The sequence below is a fragment of the Microcebus murinus genome, chromosome 9 (assembly GCF_040939455.1).
Source record: "Microcebus murinus isolate Inina chromosome 9, M.murinus_Inina_mat1.0, whole genome shotgun sequence".
Lineage (NCBI taxonomy): Eukaryota > Metazoa > Chordata > Mammalia > Primates > Cheirogaleidae > Microcebus > Microcebus murinus.
In genome coordinates, this window is record NC_134112.1 from 75,562,710 (window position 1) to 75,583,509 (window position 20,800).

The following is a 20,800-nucleotide window of genomic DNA, read 5'->3' on the forward strand; positions in this document are numbered from 1 at the left end:
TGGTAACCATTTAGAGAAAAATCTTTTATCATTCTTTCTATTTTGGAATATAAAAGGAATAAAATATATTTAGTTCCTCTTATTAAAAACTCCTAGCCTGCACCACAGAGGAGCTCTAAAAAAACAGCAGAAATATTCAAGCAATAACTCACAGACCACCTTCCCTATTGAGATGAATGACATGATGTATTTCCTAGAAAGTGAAAGAAAACCAAAACTCTACTTGAGACTTAAAAGTAAAAGCACATTATTTTTCTATATTAATATTTATGAATATTCATCACTAATTACCTTTTTTAGAATTTCATCTAACAAGCCCATATTGGCCTCCTGAGCTTTTATTGTGTGAGAGAAAAATGCATAAGTCTTCTTGGACATTAATTTTTCCTCTGGAGGCCTTTTAACTCCCAAAATGAGACAAGCTTCAGAAATATCCTCCTGAAGAATGCCACCAGCTTTGACATATTCCTGAAAATGTAATTTTGGTTAAAGATTATTATTATTACCCTGATTTGTGATAGTCACATTTTCTTTAATAAGTATAGCAAATAAAGGAACAGCCTTTTGAAAGAATAAAATCTATATGGATTAGAACAAATAATAGAACAATTACTTCTAACATCTGTATTTGTTGGTTAAAGATAAATCTATCATTCTCAACTCTCATAGCTAAATAAATTTAAAAATTCAGCACATACTCATACTTAGGAACAGTTTATAGTTTTATCTTATCCACTAGCACATGTGATTTTACCTATTTGTGAAATATATATTTTTACCAAAGATGCACTGAAATATTAAATACCAAATTGTGATTTATTATTCACATTTTTAAAATACATATTTCCAACATTTATTTTTCATTGTTTTAGTATAATTGGTATTTATTAGTGTTTTAATCTGGATAGTGGACTGTGCTAGAGATGAGACCAGAAGATACAAAGAAAGACTGACAAGATCCCTCCTGCAAAGGAGCTCACCCTATACAGTAAAAGGAAGTCAGGAGCACAGCAAAGGAGACTGAATTTGAAAGAATATTATGATCAACAGTCTCTCAGTGATATACTAATTTAATAGAGATTGAGGTAATTCCCAGGTAAGATGTAATTCCCAGGTAAGATGATCAAATAAATGTGTAAATTTAACTTAATCTAAAAGGCTGGATGAAATTTGGAGAAATGGAGATGGGAAATACAAGAGGCATTGACGATATTTATACAAATACAAAAGCAGAAAACTAAGGAGATGTTTCGGGCATATGGGTAAATCAACTTGGAAAAGTAGATTATATGTCACCATTGCTAATAAGAGCCAAATAATAAGAATAATCATTGATATTTATTAATAAATTACTATGTACTTTGCTAAGTTTTTTTGTGTGTAAATTACCTCATTTAAATTTCATAAAACTCCCATGCAGTAGGTACAATTTTAATTCTCACAATGGGAAATGTGAGGCTCACACATTTAACTGAAGTTGTATAGCTAGTATTTGAAAGAAACAGTCACATTAGATTTTTATTTGAAGTGTGACCCAAGCAGAATTAAAAGAGCATTTATGGTAGCAATTAAATAAAATGAAGATAAATTTAGTTAGGAATCTACTTCAAAAGAAAGTATAGATGAATAAGAGAGACAGTAAAAGAATGCACATATAATTTCTACGTCATTTCTTTGAAAATAATCCATTTTCCCATTTGTAGTAGACTGGTAAATAAAGCATGGTAAATATATACAATGGAGTATATATCATAGTCATTAAACAGAATGAAACAGACCTCTATGAACTGACATGGAGCAATGTTCAAGATATATTGACTAAACAAAGCAAGTTGCAAAAGCATATATACAGTATACAGCCTTTGGTATAGGAACTAAAGGGAAATAAGAATACATACACCAGCACACATGCATGCACACACAGATGCACACACACAGGTGCTTATTTTTTCAAAAAAGAAATAGAAATGATAGATCAAATAACTTTTTGAACACAGCATTCTGAATATTCTTTATGAGCTAGATTCTAAGAGCATAAAAAAACTTCAAAGAAATATTAAACTTCATTTAATGGGCTTATTGTTAGGAATAATAATAGCATGTGATTCTGAAACCATTTAATGTATATTATAGGATATCAAAAAAATGCATAAATGTTATAAGAATTGAGAGTTTTACTGTTGGAAAAAACAGATGCAAATATAAAATTTTAAAGGTAAAAAATCTGCAATGTTAAATTTTAATTGGAAATGTCAGCAGTAACTCAAGATTAAATAATATGTATGTATATATGTGCATACCCTTCTTCTGTTTATTTCTAAGTTCTGTCCACTAACAAGGCCTAAGAACAACAGTATTGCAGTAACAGTACAGATGCCTAACACCACGTAGCAGATCCTGGTTTCTATATACTAAAAGAAATCAAGGCTCTTTGGTGAAACAGTTATTTCCAGTGGTGGGGCAGGAAAAGTATAAGGTGTCCTAACCTCTTAGGACAATTTGTTTTTCCAAGAAACAAAAAAGCCCAAAGATAAATGGATTCATGTCCAAAGGACAGAAGAGCCCCCTGAGGATAATTAGGACATTAAAAAGAACAGTGGTTAACAGATTGAATGAAAAATATCTATGATTTTATAATAATACTCAAAAGAGCAAAAGATAAAGAAGCATGTTGCAACACTGAATTACAGAGTTCACAGTTTGATAAACTGTTTAATTCACTGTAACAGAATAGTTCACAACTCATCTTTTAAGTAATATTTTCAGGTTCATCTTGTTAATATGTACATGTATATGTACACTCCTCGCAACAAGGCTTTAAATGCAATAATAAGAGGTCTTTAAAGAATCATATTTAAACACTGCATTACAGAGTTTATAGTTCAGCAAACAGTTCAATTCACTGTAATAAATCACAAATCAGAAAGTAGGGGATGGGGAAGAGAATGGAGAAATAAAGGAAAATCTCCTTTCTAAAGAAGAATGCCAGCAAATAAACTCAAGAGGAGTAATGAAAGCAGAAAATTATCACTTTGCAAGCCTCCATGTAAAAACTAATTCAGGCAAAGATTAACAATGGACAGTAACATCATTACTTTAAAAAACTTTCTTGAGGAGGGCCGGGCATGGTGGCTCACACCTATAATCCTAGCACTCTGGGAGGCCGAGGTGGGAGGATCACTTGACGTCAGGAGTTTGAGACCAGCCTCGGCAAGAGCAAGACCCCGTCTGTACTAAAAATAAAAGTTCTTGTGGAACAAGAATTTCACATATCTCAAAATACCACTCCACAGATGACTCAGTAAATACAAAGGGTACTGTATGCTTGTTGTGAAGAGTAAACAGAATGATGAATGTAAAGGGCTTCTCCAAGTGCCTGGCAAGGTACACTCTCATGAATAAAATCTAGCCTCTGGGTGCAAGAATGGTGTTTTGTCTCCCTGGTATCAGAACCGAGGCTGCACGTGAAGGAGAGAATAATGGAAAGACACAATCTTCAAAACCCAGGTTCTTTATGCCTCAGCTGGAGAAAATATAGCATAAGGTGAAAGTCATACTTTTAGCCAAAGCAAAGAAATTAAATTGACACCAGCAAATATTTTGTTTTCATTCAGATGCTCCTTAATTTTTATATGCAAGTTCATTTTATTCTCATATATTTTTAAAAATGGGAAATATTCACCTTATCATGAATGGCCCGCCGATTCGAAGGCTGTATCAAGACCTTGTACCCCAGATTGGTGATGCCTTTGATGTGCTTGGGGGCTAGAGGGGCCCTCCTCTCCCAGGCATTCACATCCTCCCGCCTGAGGGCCACCACAGCCTTGTGGTGAAGACCCTGGGAGAGGCTGACCCCCAGCCTGCCCAGTTTGGTCCTGTATACTCGTAGCATCTTGGCACCTGGTGACTGAAAAGACAATGTAAAGAGCAAAACAACAAAACACAGGAGGACTGACAGATCATTCTGGTCTCCTTAGAAATCTGCTGTAAAATACAACCAGCTCAAATGATAACAAGTCACAAAATAGAAAAGAAGAGAGGGGAAAACTGGATACAAAGTCTTCCTTTACCCATGCAAACCCGAAGTTTCCAAAAAACAAGGGTATTTAACTACATAATTTTAAACATACAGGCCAACTTAGGTGACATGAACAAAAACTGCTAAGCCAAAGCAGCTTTTTAAATATGTGTTTTATCAAACGTCTGTTGAGCACAAAAGTTTGAAACAAGTTGATCTACAATGCAAATCCCGGAAAATAAGGAAAAGCAGGACTCCCAGACTGATCCCAATTGTGATGGCATGAAGTTTGAAATCCTTACAATAGTATAAAAGCTTCTTCACATATTAGTGCCAACATCTTTCCAGTTTCATTTCTGACCATTCCCTAAACAAGTGCTAGTCAGTGTGTTTTGCAATCTAGTGTCAGAGAACTGTTTTTGTTGTTGTTGTTGTTTTTTACTGATCCACAATGAGATGTGTACAGAAATAGGAAGTAAAGATTTAGAAACCATCCTATCACATGATCATTTTTCTAATAATTTATCGTTACTGAAGTTTACAAAAGTATTCGTTCCTGACAGATTGGAAAGTAAGAAAACTAAACAAACAAACCTGTTTCACCACAGGTGTCAGAAGTTTAAGCAGCATGGCCTTAAATCATACTGTTCCCACCTTAGACCCTCAGGCCCACCCTCACTGTCCCCTTCCTTTGCTCTAAACGTGCCTGACCCCCTTCCTGGGTTTCCTCTCCACACCACATCCTCCTGCCTTTGCACTAAATCCCAACCTGCCTCAACTAGTTTTCTAACTGCTGTTCCAGATTGCATAATTCTACTCATTTAGTCAATCAAGAAATATTTACAAAAGGCTTACTACATATCCTGTGCAGAGTAAATTTTATATAAATTTTTAAAGCATAAACATCCAGATTTAGCAGTATTCTACCTTTCTTCAAATGGTTACATATATTTTGTAGCCAGACACCATTTCAGACGATAATTTGCTGGATCTTTTGGTTGCTAAAACTTGGTTTTCTGTGTAAGGTTGGAAGCAATATAGAAATTTCCTACCCATTACTGCTAGCATACAGCAAAACTTTCATGAAACATATTTCTGTTACATCAGACTGCAAACTCTAAAGAGCACCTGCCTTATAGATGAGGAAGGTTTGCCCAAACAATTAAGCATGCAAGTACATTTCCGGGAGCAAATAACTACTTGATACCGAGATGATAAATTTCTAGGACACCTCACAGCAGAACCAGTGAATAAAAAGCAAAGAGTCCAGATGTGAAAGCTTTAGGAAGAAGAGGGCCAAGAAGAGAAAAAGCTACACACATCAAGAAACATTGTCAATGACTAGGAGTTCAGATGTTCTGGCCAAAATATAGATGGCAAAATAGATGATCAACATTTCAGTTAAAGACTGTTATATACTGCATCTAATTTTTAAATGTACTCATGTAGTTTTGTTCTTAAAAGAGACTACATTAAACCCAAGCCCAAGCCCATAACATCCAGTCTTTCCCAAACAAAAGAAAAACTCCAATATCCCATAGAACTTAAATCCCTTAGTTCCTAAATAATACCAGTTCCAAAGACAGTGATTCCTTTGAAAACGTGCATATGTTCAGAAATGGTCCCATCATCCCAGCAGGGACTGTATTTCATGAACTCATAGGTGACTACATGATCCTGTATCTTCTTTCTATTCTGAATCTCAATTCTTGACCCTAACATGAGGGAACTTATACAGATAATTTAATCTTTCCCCTCAGCTCAAGCTAGATTTACAATCACAGCCATTCTTCACTCAGGGACAACCTCTCCTCCTTCCTACCACCTCCTTTATCTGGAGTGGAGGTGGGGGGAAGCAGGAAAGACACACACACACACACACACACATACACACATACACACACACACTTACACTTGTGATATACGTATATGTTTGCAAAGACAGTATCTCGGGGAACTAGGGAGAAAGAAGTGGCAAGGACTGAACTGGGAAGCTACTTTCACTTTCGCTTTTTGTGTGGAATTCTTAAATCACAATGTCTGTAACTTTCTTTTTAAAAAAAACAAAGATGACAATAGTTACCATTGATTGAACATCATATGCCAAGCACTTGGCTGAGTACTTTACAAACACTGCCCTATTTCCTGCTTGCAAAAACCTTATTAAATTAAATCTTATCCCTGTTTTACAGATAAGAAACTGAACTGGGATCTGATTGGATCTGCTGCTTTTAAGCAGAAGCTGGATTCCTAGGTTAATGTTTAACACTCAGGATTTTGTCTTCTTTGCCAAAGCCTAGAGATCCACACCATGCAGATCTGCACATACTGTTACTCCGGCCAGCTCTTGCTTCAGAAAGAAATCAGATCCAGATGGCATAGATTTCAACAGTTACAGTAAATTATCCACATAGCGCATGGTGCCTCTCTTGACCCCGTTTCTGTGTCACACTGAAAATTGTTCCTGAGTATCTGCCAAAAAAATTCTAGATTTTTGGGTGCTTAGGGAGAAAAGAAGTTTGATTATAGCAGATATAACTGTTAGTAACTGTTTGAACCTTGAAATTTGGTCTCAGCATGGAAATTTCAAGACCCTCATTCATTTGCTTCTAAGATCAGAGAGAGTAGGTAACAGTGAGGACTTCTCAGTTGCACTACAGGTGCCTAGTTCATGGAAATGTCCAGGTGGGCTGTTCTGGCTTTTCCCGTTCTGAATTTTGTGGTCTTTTTCAAGGATATCAGGAAGTAAATTCAATGTATATTTTTGGCAATGGCTTCAATGAAGCAAGGAGGGAAGATCCTGACTTACTCACTGGCTAGAGTGAAGCTACTGACAGTGGCAGGTGCTGATAACAGCCTGTAGCATGAGCAACGAGAACAAGAATGTGAACGTAGAAAAGAAGGAGGAGGAGGAGAGGGGAAGAAAGAGGAAAGAGCTAAAAGCTAGAAATAATGAGGAGGAGGGAGATAGAGAAAGAGAGGTGTCACATAGGCAGGGATGAGGAACAAGACCCCCTGACAAATTCTAACAGTCCTCCCTTTGACACATGAAGGTCAATGTTTCAAACATAGATATGAAATTTAAAAGATTTCTTCTGTATGTTTTTATAAAGTAAGAATATATATAAGATTTATATATTTACTTACCTAGGATTGATCAGAAATTTGAAATGTCTCTAAAAGTCATGGGAGTATTAGAGTGAATTGCAGAGAAATACAACCTTATTTGTGGTGACAAATTCCAAGCCCCCTGTGGATGGCTGAAACCACAGATAAGTTTGCACAGATAGTCCCAAACCTTATGTATACTATGTGTTTTTTCCTATATATGCATACCTATGATTAAAGTTAAAAATTAGGCACAACAATAACTCATAATAAAATTGAACAATTATAACAATACATTGTAAAAAAATGTTATGTGAATGTGGACTGTCACTCTATCTCTCAATATCTTATTGCACTGTAATAAATGTGTCTGGATGTTTTCTGTATTTTCTATCCTTTTCAAGATAAATGGGAAGGGAAATGATCATTAGAGAGAGACAGAAATAGAGATAGGGAGACAGGCAAATCTGCAGAGAGACAGAGGTTGGCACTCCATACATATCCTACCATTTTCTTTCAGTGACCATGAACTATTCCAAGGTCACTGAGTACATTATAATCCTAAATCACAAGAAGGAACCAAAGCAGATTGTGTGAGGTGTATTTATAAAAGATTATATCTAAGGAAAAGCCACCCTTGGGACAAAGGATCTTGTATGTGGTTAGGAAGGTACTTTTAGATAGTGAGCAATGTGGTCTTTTGTAAAATTACATATATTAATCATTGAAATTATTAATAAAATAAAATCCAGAACATTTCTTGATAGAATTATCAAATTAAAATCTTTTGCCTATTGATTATGGACACTTTTGATTCTCTTTCTTTAATTAAAAAAATATGTTGGGAGTACTCAAACTGTAGGCAGGATAGTGTTAGGTACTTGGTAAAGATATAAAGAAGTAGAAATTCAGTCCCTACACATTTTTATGGGGTCCTACAGGAGCAGGATGAGGTAGCTTTACCTAACTAAATGATGCCAATCAATGTCTGGCGGTGAATTAGCAATTACTGATTATAACTGAATACTGGAGTCAGAATGGGCCTGATAGAAGATAATTAAAATCCAATATTACAAATGAGGATAGTGAGGCTCATAGAAATAAGGGCTTTTTCATGTTTTATAAACAGCATTTTCTAAGACTCTATGGATAAGTCATAATAATACAGTTTTTCTTTTCATTCCAATTAGTATAACTTTTGAAATGTAACTCAATTAAGGTTTTTCTCTGCTACTGTTTAGGTCATACTTATGCCATAAAATGATTTATTTGATTTGTGCAGTTGTCATAAGAGAAGTAGGTAGATGAAGAGAGCTGAGGTTTTCACAGAGCTTTATGTTCTTCCATCAAATATCAAAAAATCTTTTCAGTATCTTTCCATAGTATCAACCCCATCAGAACTCTCTTAAAACCTACAAATGACCTACCTAACCAGAACAACGCACAAGCAACCAAGCTTAAGAATGAAAAGGACTAGGCATGGCTCCTCTTAATTTCTGTCACTTCTATTGGGACATGTATAAAGAGTTCGCATTCATTATTGAATAAATTAAGGCCCAATGTTGGCCGGGTGTGGTGGCTCATGCCTGTAATCCTAGCACTCTGGGAGGCCGAGGTGGGCAGATTGCTTGAGGTCAGGAGTTCGAAACCAGCCTGAGCAAGAGCGAGACCCGTCTCTACTATAAATAGAAAGAAATTAATTGGCCAACTAATATATATAGAAAAAATTAGCCGGGCATTGTGGTGCATGCCTGTAGTCCCAGCTACTTGGGAGCCTGAGGCAGTAGGGTTGCTTGCGCCCAAGTGTTTGAGGTTGCTGTGAGCTAGGCTGATGCCATGGCACTCACTGTAGCCAGGGCAACAGAGTGAGACTCTGTCTCAAAAAAACAAAAAAAGGTCCAATGTTTCATCTGTAGTCTCCATAGTCAAGAATATGCTCTTAGTCCATCTATTTTAGATCTCCAAAATAATTCCACTACAACGTAACTCAGTGACTCAAATGGAAACTATCAAACCACATGGGGATATTTCTCAATGCGAAATTATTTATAATAAGAAGGCATACATTATGATTAAATATGGAAAGACTATAAATGGGGTAATGTCTTGAGATGAAGAAAATAAGTTAATGGAAAAGTGCAAATTATTTATATTTGCCTTTTCAGTTAATTAAAAACAAAATGCAAGTGTATTTAAAAACACAGTTACCTAGGAAGCCCCTGTATTCGTAAATAAGTGTGGGCAAGTCTGTGGCTATGAGTCTTGGCCTACACTAGATATTTAGTATCCAGACCGTAATAGTCCTGGAGAAGTTCAAAAGTGTTCCGGAATTAACAGAGCTTCTGGTGATAGCCCAGAACTAATCCAAATCCCGCCCAACCACAAGGCTTGCTAGAACTAGGCTTCAACTTGTAGCAGCACTGACCTCCATACTTTCACTTCCTGTCGTGTCAGTACATTCTTTTAATGCTTCCATATTAAACCCTTTATAAAAAAGAAAAGTGGGACTGGGAGGAGGGGGTCTACCAGTGTTAATCAATCTAGTCTGAGATATTCATATTTTCTCCAGCCCATCAGCTACTCAAAGTCATCCAAAAACATAAGACCCATCACTCTCCTAGTCTCAATTTCACAATTTTTAGCTTCACCTAGATGGAATACAAACTCAGTTCTGAACTGGAGTCTAGTCCAAAAGGCTTATCTGCTTACCTGTCTGTCTCTTTGCTACATTGTAAATGAGTATTAATTTTTCTTAACTTATCTCTGTATTCCCACTGACTGGCACATAGGAAAACCTCAAATGTTTTAAGAAGAAATTAATAAATAAGTAAGCAAATTTAAATAAACGTTATAAAGATCTATGAAGCAGAGAAAATAAAATAGACACATGAATAAGAGCGGAAACTCACGCCCACCCAAAAAATATGTTAAATTCTCTGCCCAGATCTCATAGACCAATGAATGTTATGAAATATAGTATAGTACAGTGGGAAAACCCAGATATGGGAGCTGGGACATAACTAGCTATAGGGTTCCTTCTCTTGACCTCAGTTTCTTTATTCCCATTAGAATATGGGAATATGACTTAATAGAATATGGGAATTAGAATATGGGAATATTCTAGAATATTCCCACTTAGAATATGGGAATATAACTTAATAATTAAGTCCCTTTCAGCTCTAATATTGTGATTGATTCTATTAAGCATAGTAATGACAGGGCACTGTGGATTATGAAAACATTAGAATTTTAGAATATAACTAGGCACTCTGACTTATAAACATCCAGCTAAAGTACACTAAACAGGTAAACAAAACACCAAAAGCACTATGGAGGAAAACTGGACATTCACCCGAGCTACCTGTATTCACTGCACAGACCAGGAGCCAAGAGCTTACAACAGAAGATGGGTACCTCCCGGGAATACTAGGCTCACTCCACATGCGGCCTAGGTTCCTCAGCACCCAAACTTACTCTGTGACTTTGTTTCGTAGCTTAACCACTGTGTGCCTCATCAAACAAATGGGAGTCATAGTAACATCTACCTCTCTGGGCTGTTGCGAAATTTAATTCAGCTAATGTGCATGACATGCATTATGCTCATGCATTATCTCATATGCCATAAACACTCAATAAATGTTAAGAGAAAGTCTCCAAACCTGCCTGTTCCTCAAATGTGAGCAAAGCTATCCCACTAACAGAAGACACACCTTCCCTTTCTCTTTGTCACACTGTGGTAAGGCCTTCAGAATGGCTCCATATTAATTCCCCATTACATTTTCTGGGAAAAAAAAAAATTAAAGCCCAGTAATCCCTCTCTTCAGCTTTATCCTTTAGGCATGGATGTTCAAGATAAATAAATTACCATTTTGATACTGTATTGCATCAAATTTAAGACACATTGTCTCACATCTTAGCATCTCTAAAATAGGATGGATCTTATAATTGATGGCCTCTTCAATTCAATGAATATGGTTATGTTTTTGTTTATTTTCCATTCTAAATATATAACATTTCCATGACTTCATGAATTGTATACAATTTTTTGTGGCCTCAACTGGAAAATTCACCACTGTTTGTAATGTTATTTCTATAAGAAAATTAATAAAAGAATATTTGGAAAAATGATAAATGAGGACTACTTACACACCAAAAACCATTTCCAAAATCCTGAACCAAGGCCTGTTAATACTCGAAGGACTAGTTAGGAAAAAATTTCTAATTACAAATAAATCAAAGTTCTGACCACACAGTCACCAATAACAAATAAGATTGATAACAAATACGATTTTCTAAAGAGTGGGGAAATTACTCTAGTAAATCAGCTTCAGTTTTTGTCCGCCTCACTCAGAACGGCCAGCAGGTCACACAGCCAGAAGGTCACATAGCCCTAGGTTCACTCATCGTCATGGCCAAACACGGGAGGGAAGTGCAAGTGTCAAAATACACAAACTCATTTATTATTACGCTTTTTAAATAAAGTATTGGAAAGCTACTGAGTCCATGACCATTCTGTCCTGTGTATAGTTACATCAGCTAATATGCATAACATGCATTATGCTACACCTTCCTCATATTCCATTAACTGACGACCCAAGACATCAAGAAATGCTAACCCTTGCTGAAGTTTATGAATACTCTCTCTCTCTCTTTCTCTCTTTCCCCAGCCCCCACCCCTTAGAATTCAGTATTTGGCAACCACATCTTTGCTGGCAGTTGTCAGGACACTCGGCCCCAATCAATCAAGCAGGGCAAGTAGCAAAGGGCTTCTACCCGCGCACACTCCGGCGGGAGCGCTCGCACGGGCCGCGCAGGCCCCGCAGGGTCTCAGTTCAGAAAACCCTGACATCCACCGTGCCCAACTTTCTCACCACTCCCACCTCTGTAAGAGGACGCTCGAGGCCCCGCAGCTTGCTGGGGATGGGGTCGGGGTGGGGGGGCTGTCTCGGGGAGAAGGACCAGCGCGCGCTGCGCAGGGCGAGAAGTTTGCGAGTTTGGCTAGAGCGCGCCGGGGCAGGGACGTGGGGAGAAGCAGCCCCCGCGATCTCCATCAACCTCCCCTCCCCAAGGAAGCAAGTGGCCCACGCATTAACGAGGTCTTCGTTCTGCAGCTTCAGCTCAACCCTTTATTCCCCAACACCTGCTCCAGCACCACCACCACCCCCCAAAAAAGCAAAGGAGTCCGAATCCCCTTCCTATTCAGAAGCGCTGGAGCTGCGCCCACTGCGCGCCCGCCCGCCCTCCCTCCCCGGCAGGGACACGCGCGGAGCCCAGGCCTGGCGGGGAGGCCAGTGCTCGCCACCCTCCCCCGCTCGGTCGGGCCACGCGGGTCAGCCGAGCCTCCGGGGCCGCCCCGCCGCGCGCGGACGGAGACCGAGCCCCCAGCAACCCCCGGCGGACAGCTGGGGCCCGGCCCGCGATCTCCAAGCGCGCCTCGCAGGTCGCGCCCGCCCGCCCGTCTGCTCGGCGCCCCCGGGCTCGCCCCTCACCTGGTCCGCTCTGGGGCGCCGACTCGCCCCCCGCAGCCCGGGCAGGGTCGCAGCAGAAATTGGGATGCGGGGCCGGCCGGGAAGGCGGAGGTGTTTGCTCAACTTCTGCGGACGTCATGCCCCTTCCTCCCGCAGCCAATCAGCGGCCGCCCTGAGGGAACAACCTTCCTCTCCGCCAATCGGCGGCGCTGCCAGGTGCTAGGTCATGCCCTGCCCCGGCCCTTCCCTGAAAAGCCTTCTGCCTTTCTGATCTCTGACCTGCGTCCTCCGCCGGGGACCTCACGTCCTCCCCGCAAAGAGCATTGACTGGGTTTGTAACTGTCCGCAGCAGAGGGCAGGCGGTGACGGGGAAGGACGAAAATAGGGCACTACGGGCCAAATAAATGTGCGCAAATCTCCTGGGGGAAAAAGTTGCAAGAACATGCACCTCACGTTTGTTTGGTGATACACGCTTTTCAAAGCGTTACAAAACCATGTGACGAGTCTGTGAAGCCAGATGACAGTTCTTAGAACAGTTTCAGAATCCAGTCGGCTGAGAATCTAAGAAATTAAATGTAGTGAGCCCACATTCACTGCATAGCCGGAGTAGGTGTATATAGGACGAAGCCCAAAATTCTTGAAAAGTCTTGAACACGTAGGCTTAGAGGGACAGGGAAAAATGTATTTCATAAAGACTAGCCCTAGCACCAGGAGCTGAAGAAACACGTGAAGACCAGCTGTGGTCTCCAGAGGAGTCAATAGTCACAGGATAAACTTCCCCCAACTTTGTAAAAAGTTGTTTTTACAACTTTCTCCACCACTCAAACTTTTCCCATAGCTGCCATAGATGAGTTTAGCCATTGACCTCTCATGTCAACAATCTATAGCCTAGAACATTCTTGAAATGCCACTCATATCTCTATTTGCACAGAAAATTAGAATTTTATCTATAGGTAAGGTTGGAATTCTCTACTGTTTCTTTGACTTCACATATCCAAAATCAGATTTCTTCTCATTCTTCTAAAACCTTTCCTTCATCCTGTGTTCTCTAGCTCTGTTTTTGATATCACCACCTTCCTGTTCACCACCTCACCAGACCTAAACTCCAAGTTTGCTTCAGTTCCTTCTCTGGCCCATCAACCTTACAGATGGTGTTAATGCTGCCATTTAACATCCCATGACTATTTACTTTCATGACTGTTTCTTTGGCTGTGCAGAAGCGTTTTAGTTTCATCATGTCCCATTTATTTATTTTTGTTGCTGCTTTGATTGCCTTTGGGGACTTCTTCATAAACTCTTTGCCTAGGCCGATGTCTAGGAGAGTGTTTCCAACATTTTCCTCTAGAATTCTAATAGTTTCATACCTTAGGTTTAAGTCTGTTATCCAGTGTGAGTTGATTTTTGTGAGAGGTGAAAGGTGTGGGTCCTGCTTTAGCCTTCTACAGGTGGCTATCCAGTTTTCCCAGCACCATTTATTGAAAAGGGACTCTTTTCCCCAGGGTATGTTTTTGTCTGCTTTGTCTACAGAATGGAAGAAAATGTTTGCATCCTACGTATCCGATAAAGGGCTGATAACTAGAATATACTTAGAACTCATGAAAATCAGTAAGAAAAAATCAAATAACCCTATTAAAAAGTGGGCAAAGGACTTGAACAGAAACTTTTCTAAAGAAGACAGAAGAATGGCCAACAAACATATGAAAAAATTCTCATCATCTCTAATCATCAGGGAAATGTAAATCAAAACTACAATGAGATATCACTTAACTCCAGTGAGAATGGCCTTTATAAAAATGTCTCCAAATAACAAATGCTGGTTAGGATACGGAGAGAGAGGAACACTCCTACACTGCTGGTGGGACTGCAAACTAGTTCAACCTCTGTGGAAAGCAATATGGAGATACCTTAAAGCGATACAAGTGAATCTACCATTTGATCCAGCAATCCCATTGCTGGGCATCTACCCAAAAGATCCAATGACACTCTACAAAAAAGACACCTGCACTCGAATGTTTATAGCAGCACAATTCATAATTGCAAGGCTGTGGAAACAGCCCAAGTGCCCATCAATCCAAGAATGGATTAATAAAATGTGGTATATGTATACCATGGAGTACTATTCAGCTCTAAGAAACAATGGTGATATAGCACATCTTATATTTTCCTGGTTAGAGCTGGAACCCACACTACTAAGTATCCCAAGAATGGAAAAACAAGCACCACATATACTCACCAGCAAACTAGTATTAACTGAGTATCACCTAAGTGGACACATAGGTACTACAGTAATAGGGTATTGGGGGGGGGGAGAGGGAGGCGGGTATATACATACATAATGAGTGACATGTGCACCATCTGGGGGATGGTCATGCTGGAAAATCAGACTTGTGGGGGGAGGGGGAAAAGGGCATTTATTGAAACCTTAAAATCTGTACCCCCATAATATGCCGAAATAAAAAAAAAGAAAGAAATGCTTGAACCTAAAAAAAAAAAAAAAATCCCATGACTATAGCCCTCCTTCAGTCTCCTTTTGTATATAACCTGAACCATATTTCTGAAGCATACAACTCTAATCGTCCCATTGGCCTAAGCAAAGGGCTTTGGGGACTACCCACTACTCATAAAACATAGCCCAAAATTCTTCACACAATGTTAGTTGTTTGGAGATATAATCAACTATCTCAGCTTTATTTCTGCAACAGAACTAACCTGAAACACAATATAGGATTTGCTACATTCCTAAGCCTTAAGAGTCTAGAATTCTTACTTTCCCCCCTCAAGTTATAAATCATGGACAAGTTATTTCATTTTCAAAAAAGTCTCTGTTTCTTTATCCATTAACAGGTTAATAATAGAAACTACTTTATGGAACCGTTATGAGAACAAAATGAGATGATGGCAAAAGCATCTTGCCCAGTGTCTAGCTAAAGAAACTGAAAGTTATTATTTACTATCTCCCAATTATCTCAGGTTGTACACTTATCTGTAATTCTTATTTACAAAAACGTTCACCTCTTTAAAACTAACCCATCCTTCAGTGTTCAAATGCCATTTCATCAATGAAGACTTTCCTGAATATATCAGCCAGATGTGTTTTTTTGCTTCTCTCTTGTGTATCTGCCTCTCTTATTATATTTAACACAGTCTTCTTTATATAATAGTTATTCATATTTATCTCATCTGTATCCCTCACCTGTCTGTCATCACCATCAGATTATAAAATAAAAATATTTACTTGGTCTTCCTCTTTTCTTTCTTTCTTTTTTTTTTTTTTCATTGCTTCTAGTACAATGTTATGCATGTAATAGGTCAGCCCATAAAGGTCATCTCCTGCCCCAGGGGCAGAGCAGGTGGAGAAGAGGACAGAAATTCTGTAGCTCAAAGAATATCCAGCACGAAAGGTGTTCAGCAACTGCTTGTCAAAATAAATGAATCATGACTGGTCACTGCGAATCCCACTAGCCTAGAAATTCTTGAAACTCCACTCACATCTCCAATTGCAGAGAAAATTAGAATTTTATAAGCAAAGCTGAACTGGTCATGTGACTGGTATTGTGAATCCCACCGAAAATGGTTGAACAATCATGGAAAAAAAAATGGTGAAAATTGAATTCCTAAGTGGACAAAGCCAAGAAAGGGCTCTGGACCATTGTGACTCCAGTGAGGAACTGAGGCTCTGTCTGCTTCTCTCTTGCTTTACTTTGGAGTCCCATACACCTCTGGCCTGCTGCCAACCGGATGAAACATTAACCTGGAAAAAATTCTTCCAATGTAGCATTCAAATGCTTGTAGTTTTCAGGAATTTTGCAAAATGTGCATGTGAGAAATACTATTCCTTAAAATGGTGGATTTCGAACATTTTTCATCATAGCGATATGTTTCGTAATAAGTGTGACAGGTCTCAGAAATCTTCAGTGAATGGCAATAGGTAAGAGGAAAAGCATGCCTTGGATACATCTCAAGTCAGCTCCCATAGTCAACCCCTCCTACTCATTCAATAAGGGAGACCCCTTCCGGCCATAGTGGGGGCCAGGTCAATGCTCCTGAAATTGGAAAGCTGATTCTTGGCCCCTCAAGCTGCCTGTCTGTCTCCCACCTGCTTTGCCTTTCTCTCCTCCCTAATCGTTCTTTTGTTCTGTTCTTCCTGAGAGGTCCTGAAGGGTAATAGTTAGGCACTTAAGCACTGGAGTAAATGGGACCTAGATTTAATCCCTCTTTCACCACTCTCTAGCAAGTCACTTTGTCTCTTTAAGCCTCATTGTCCCCCATCAGAACAGTGGGAAATGACATAAGGTTGTCAAAAAGATTAAATGATATATGTGCATGTTCTCAATACATGTGAGTTAAGGTGTGGGGGCTTACTATTTTCTGTCTCATCCTTCCCTCAACTTTCCTTGCATTCAGAACCCAGTCTCATTTTTAAACAACTTTTGCTCTAAGGAGAAAAGAGGTAGGCAACTGGGAGAGGGAGGAAGGAGTCCAGCATGCTCCTAAATTTGTTCTATTTATTTCTCAAAACTTAGTACAGTAAGTCCTCACTTAATATGGGTAGATTCTTGGAAACTGTGATTTTAAGTGAAACGTACCATAGGTCCTCAAATGGCATCATTTCATTTAACATCGTTTCATTATAATGTTAATGAGGAATAAATGATTTCCTTATACATCATCGTTTCACTTAAATTTACAGTTTCCAAGACCCTATCCACGATGTTAAGTGAGAGCTTACTGTATTTCTTACAGGAACAGCAATTTTTACAATATCACCTATACTCTGCCTACCCTAATAAATTGTTCTCCTTATTATAAATACAACTATCTTATAAACAGAAAGTGCAAATTCAAGTGTTATACAAAATAAAATGTAGTTTAGGAAATAAAAGTTTTCAAATAACAATTACAATTGTTTGCCTAATTCCCATATTATTTTGGGAATGAAACACACCCTCCTTACCTGCAAGGAATTTAAAACTCCATCCAACCAAGAAGACAAGAGCAGGACCCACCCACAGATGAATCTAAATCACCATCTCCAGGAGCAGGTTCCAGGTAAAGATAGTGATATTCTGAGTAATTATTTCCCTATATGTAGAAAATCCTTCCTGAAAATAATTCAAGAAAATTCTAAGCCTTTTGGCATTTCCAGAGTCAACCTCTGTTGGTTTCTAATGTTTCTTGAAAACTTCCCAAGAATCCATGGCATTCCTTGAGAGTTACTCATACAGTATAATTCACTCAGCAAATTTGCTGCCCGTCTCTTCCTGCCTAGTAACTATTATTATGCCAGATACCAGGACTTTTAAATTTTCGGTTATACATCACTATATTTATGAGTTGCATGAAAATTATATGCTATGATAACATAAGCAAATTTGGGGAATGCAAATTTTGGGATAAATCTCAATGACATAGGAGAGATCTAACATATTCAAATCAAGGAAGAAAATCAAGTGTTAGTCTCCCCAGCCTCTCTTGAATGAAAATCTCAAAAGAAAAGACCCTTTGAAGGATTAAGAAAAGATTGGGGAAGAATGGGGGAAGTAATTAAGGCAAAAATAAAACACACATGTAATTTTTCTGAAGTTTGAGCTAAAGACAGCTGACAGGCCAGGTTTAGGAGGTAAGAAGAGTTTGGACTTCTTCTTTCTAGGCCCAGTGTGGATCAACTGAATGAAAATAACCTTTTATAGTAGCCATTTCAGGATTGAGATGGGAAGGAAAAAAGAATATAAAAATTGGATTTTTTTGCAACATAAGAAATGGCAGCTAAGAAAAATAATTGCAGCATAGGCAAGAAGCACAAAATAAGGTGGAGAAAGTATCCCTGACATTGAACTGACTCTCCTGATAATTGCTATCTGTACAGCTCCTCAGAAGCCAATGAAATAGAATTTAAAAGGAGCAGAACATCAAAGGAGGATGGTCACATCATATGGTAAAATGTTGATACTGCCATGATAAGCATGGACCTTTTTGTCTTATCATTTACTATTATTGAACAACCAAAAGCTCCTAAAACAAAACAAAAGCAAAAAAAACACAAAAGACAAGCATTTACTAAATAAACAGAGTACTGCCTAGACCTATATACCCAGGTTAATTCCAAAATGGTCCTTGTTTATTTTGTAAACATAGTTGAGATAAACACTCCCCTGATCCTAAGAAGCTAAATCCCTAAAATGCCCAAGATGTGTCAAGACAAACACCACACCCAAGTATGTACTTCTGGAAGTCAGGCTTCACTTATGTACCTTCGAAATCCACCAGGGTCTGCTGCCTGCCCTATGCACACTTGAGTCTGAGAGAACTATCCAGTTATGGGAAAGAGGTAAATTTGGACTATGGAGAAAATGGGGAAATGAAAAAAAAAAAAAAGAACAAAATAAGAGAGGGTGAAGAAAACAAGGATAAAAATAAAGTGAGTGGTTGAGGGGCTGACAGCAGGAGGATTAAGGGATTGTTTATTCACTGCATGAGGGGCCTTCAACCCTTTCCTCATTTTGCTCCCAGCATGTCTGCAGCGAGGCTTTTGCCCTCAAGGCAGAAAATTTAAAAGAAAAAAATATCTGGAAAAGTTTCACAGCCAACTACAGTTATGGAATAGGAAAGAAAAAGGAGTCAAGAGTGACACCAATGTTTTAGACCTCAGTAACTGGAAGAAAGAAGTTGCCTTTCACGAAGACACTTGAGGGACAGGATAAGGGAAGGATCAGGAGTTCAGTTTTGAACACACCAAGTTTGAGATCCTCATTGGAGATTCAAGTGTAAATGTTTTTGTTTGTTTGTTTTTAATTTTTAAATTATTTTTAATTTATTATTTTTTTCTTTTTTTTTATCCTTATGGTTTCATACCTTAGGTTTAACAAGTGTACATGTTGAATTCCTAACCTGGAAATCAAGAGGCATGTCTACACTGGAGATAAACACTTGAAAGTCATCAGTAATACAGATGGCATCAAAAGCCAGGAAGATCACTAACTGCATGAATAAGGACAAAAAAGAGGCCATAGGGCACGACAACTTGTAGAAGTCAGAGAAGGAAGAGGAACTAGCAAAGAGACTGAGAAGAAGTGGCCAGACAGGTAAAAGGAAAATATTGTCTCCTATTTGTAACTTGATATGAGTAATTTCAATGAATATGTATGGGAGCAAAACTTAAAGAAGGTTAAAGAAGAAAAAGAGAGAATGATATAGGAAATAGAAACAGACCTTCCAAAGAATTTCATTGTAAAAGGAGATCAATGCAGTCGTTACTGGAGGGGAGAATTATGATCACAAAAGGTTATTCTTAAAAATGATTAATATTATAGCATGTTTATATGCTGATGCAAATGATACAATTGAGAATGAAAAACTGATGGGATGTGACCTCATACAGAAGTATAGGTTGGCCTTACCCAGGAGTATGGAAGCAGGTAAGGAACATGGGCCCAAATGTAAGAAAGTTGATTGATGTAGTGATGGGAACTTGTGGAAAGGCTCTTCTATTTGTTTCAAATTTCAGAGAGTCATCAATTAACAGAGCCTTCAACTGAGAGTGAGGTGGAAGAGCAAATATTGGATGTTTGAGAAAAGAAGAATGTACAATATAATCTTCTAGCACAGGGATCAACAAAATTTTTCTGCAAAAGACTAGATAGTAGACATGCTGGCTTTGTAAACCATACAGTCTGTGTCACATCTACACACTCTGGAGTTGTAGTATGAAAGCAGCTATAGACAATAGGTAAGTGAGTTCCAATAAAACTTTATTTACAAAAATAGGCAGCAACAACCTGATATGCACATACAAAAGAATAAATTTGGACCCCCTACCTCCTACCATATACAAAAATTAACTCAAAATGGATTAAAAACCTAAATATGCAAACTAAAACTATAAGACTCAGAAGAAAACATAAGTATAAATCTTCATGAACTTGAACAAGACAATGACCTCTTAAAATGGCAATAAAAGTTAAAGCAACAAAAGACAAAATATATAAATTGGGGATTATTAAAATTAAAACCTTTTGTGCTCCAAAGAACACCATTAAGAAAGTGAAAAGACAACTCACAGAATGGTAAAATACTTTCACAAAATATGTATCTAATAACAGAAGGACTTCTAACTATAATATATAAAGAACACTTATAAATCAATAATGTTTTTAAAAAGTGAGTGGATGGGCTCAATGGCTCATGACTGTAATCTTAGCACTTTGGG

The 20,800-nt window shown here is 38.4% G+C and overlaps 1 protein-coding gene across 2 annotated transcripts in view; it reads right to left on the reverse strand.

Moving 5' to 3' along the window:
• Positions 1 to 12,728, reverse strand: part of AASS (aminoadipate-semialdehyde synthase) — a 61,217-nt gene extending 48,489 nt beyond the window's left edge. The window contains exons 1-3 of one of the 2 annotated variants that reach the window (XM_020289750.2): positions 12,616 to 12,728; positions 3,683 to 3,900; positions 292 to 468 (exon numbers count right to left, since the gene is read on the reverse strand). In XM_020289750.2, the coding sequence (XP_020145339.2) occupies positions 292 to 468; positions 3,683 to 3,892 (387 nt within the window). In that variant the 5' untranslated portion in view covers positions 3,893 to 3,900; positions 12,616 to 12,728. Of the gene's footprint in view, positions 1 to 291; positions 469 to 3,682; positions 3,908 to 12,615 lie in introns of both variants that reach the window. The other variant, XM_076006576.1, reaches the window with a different exon arrangement.
• Positions 12,729 to 20,800: the final 8,072 nt, after the last annotated feature.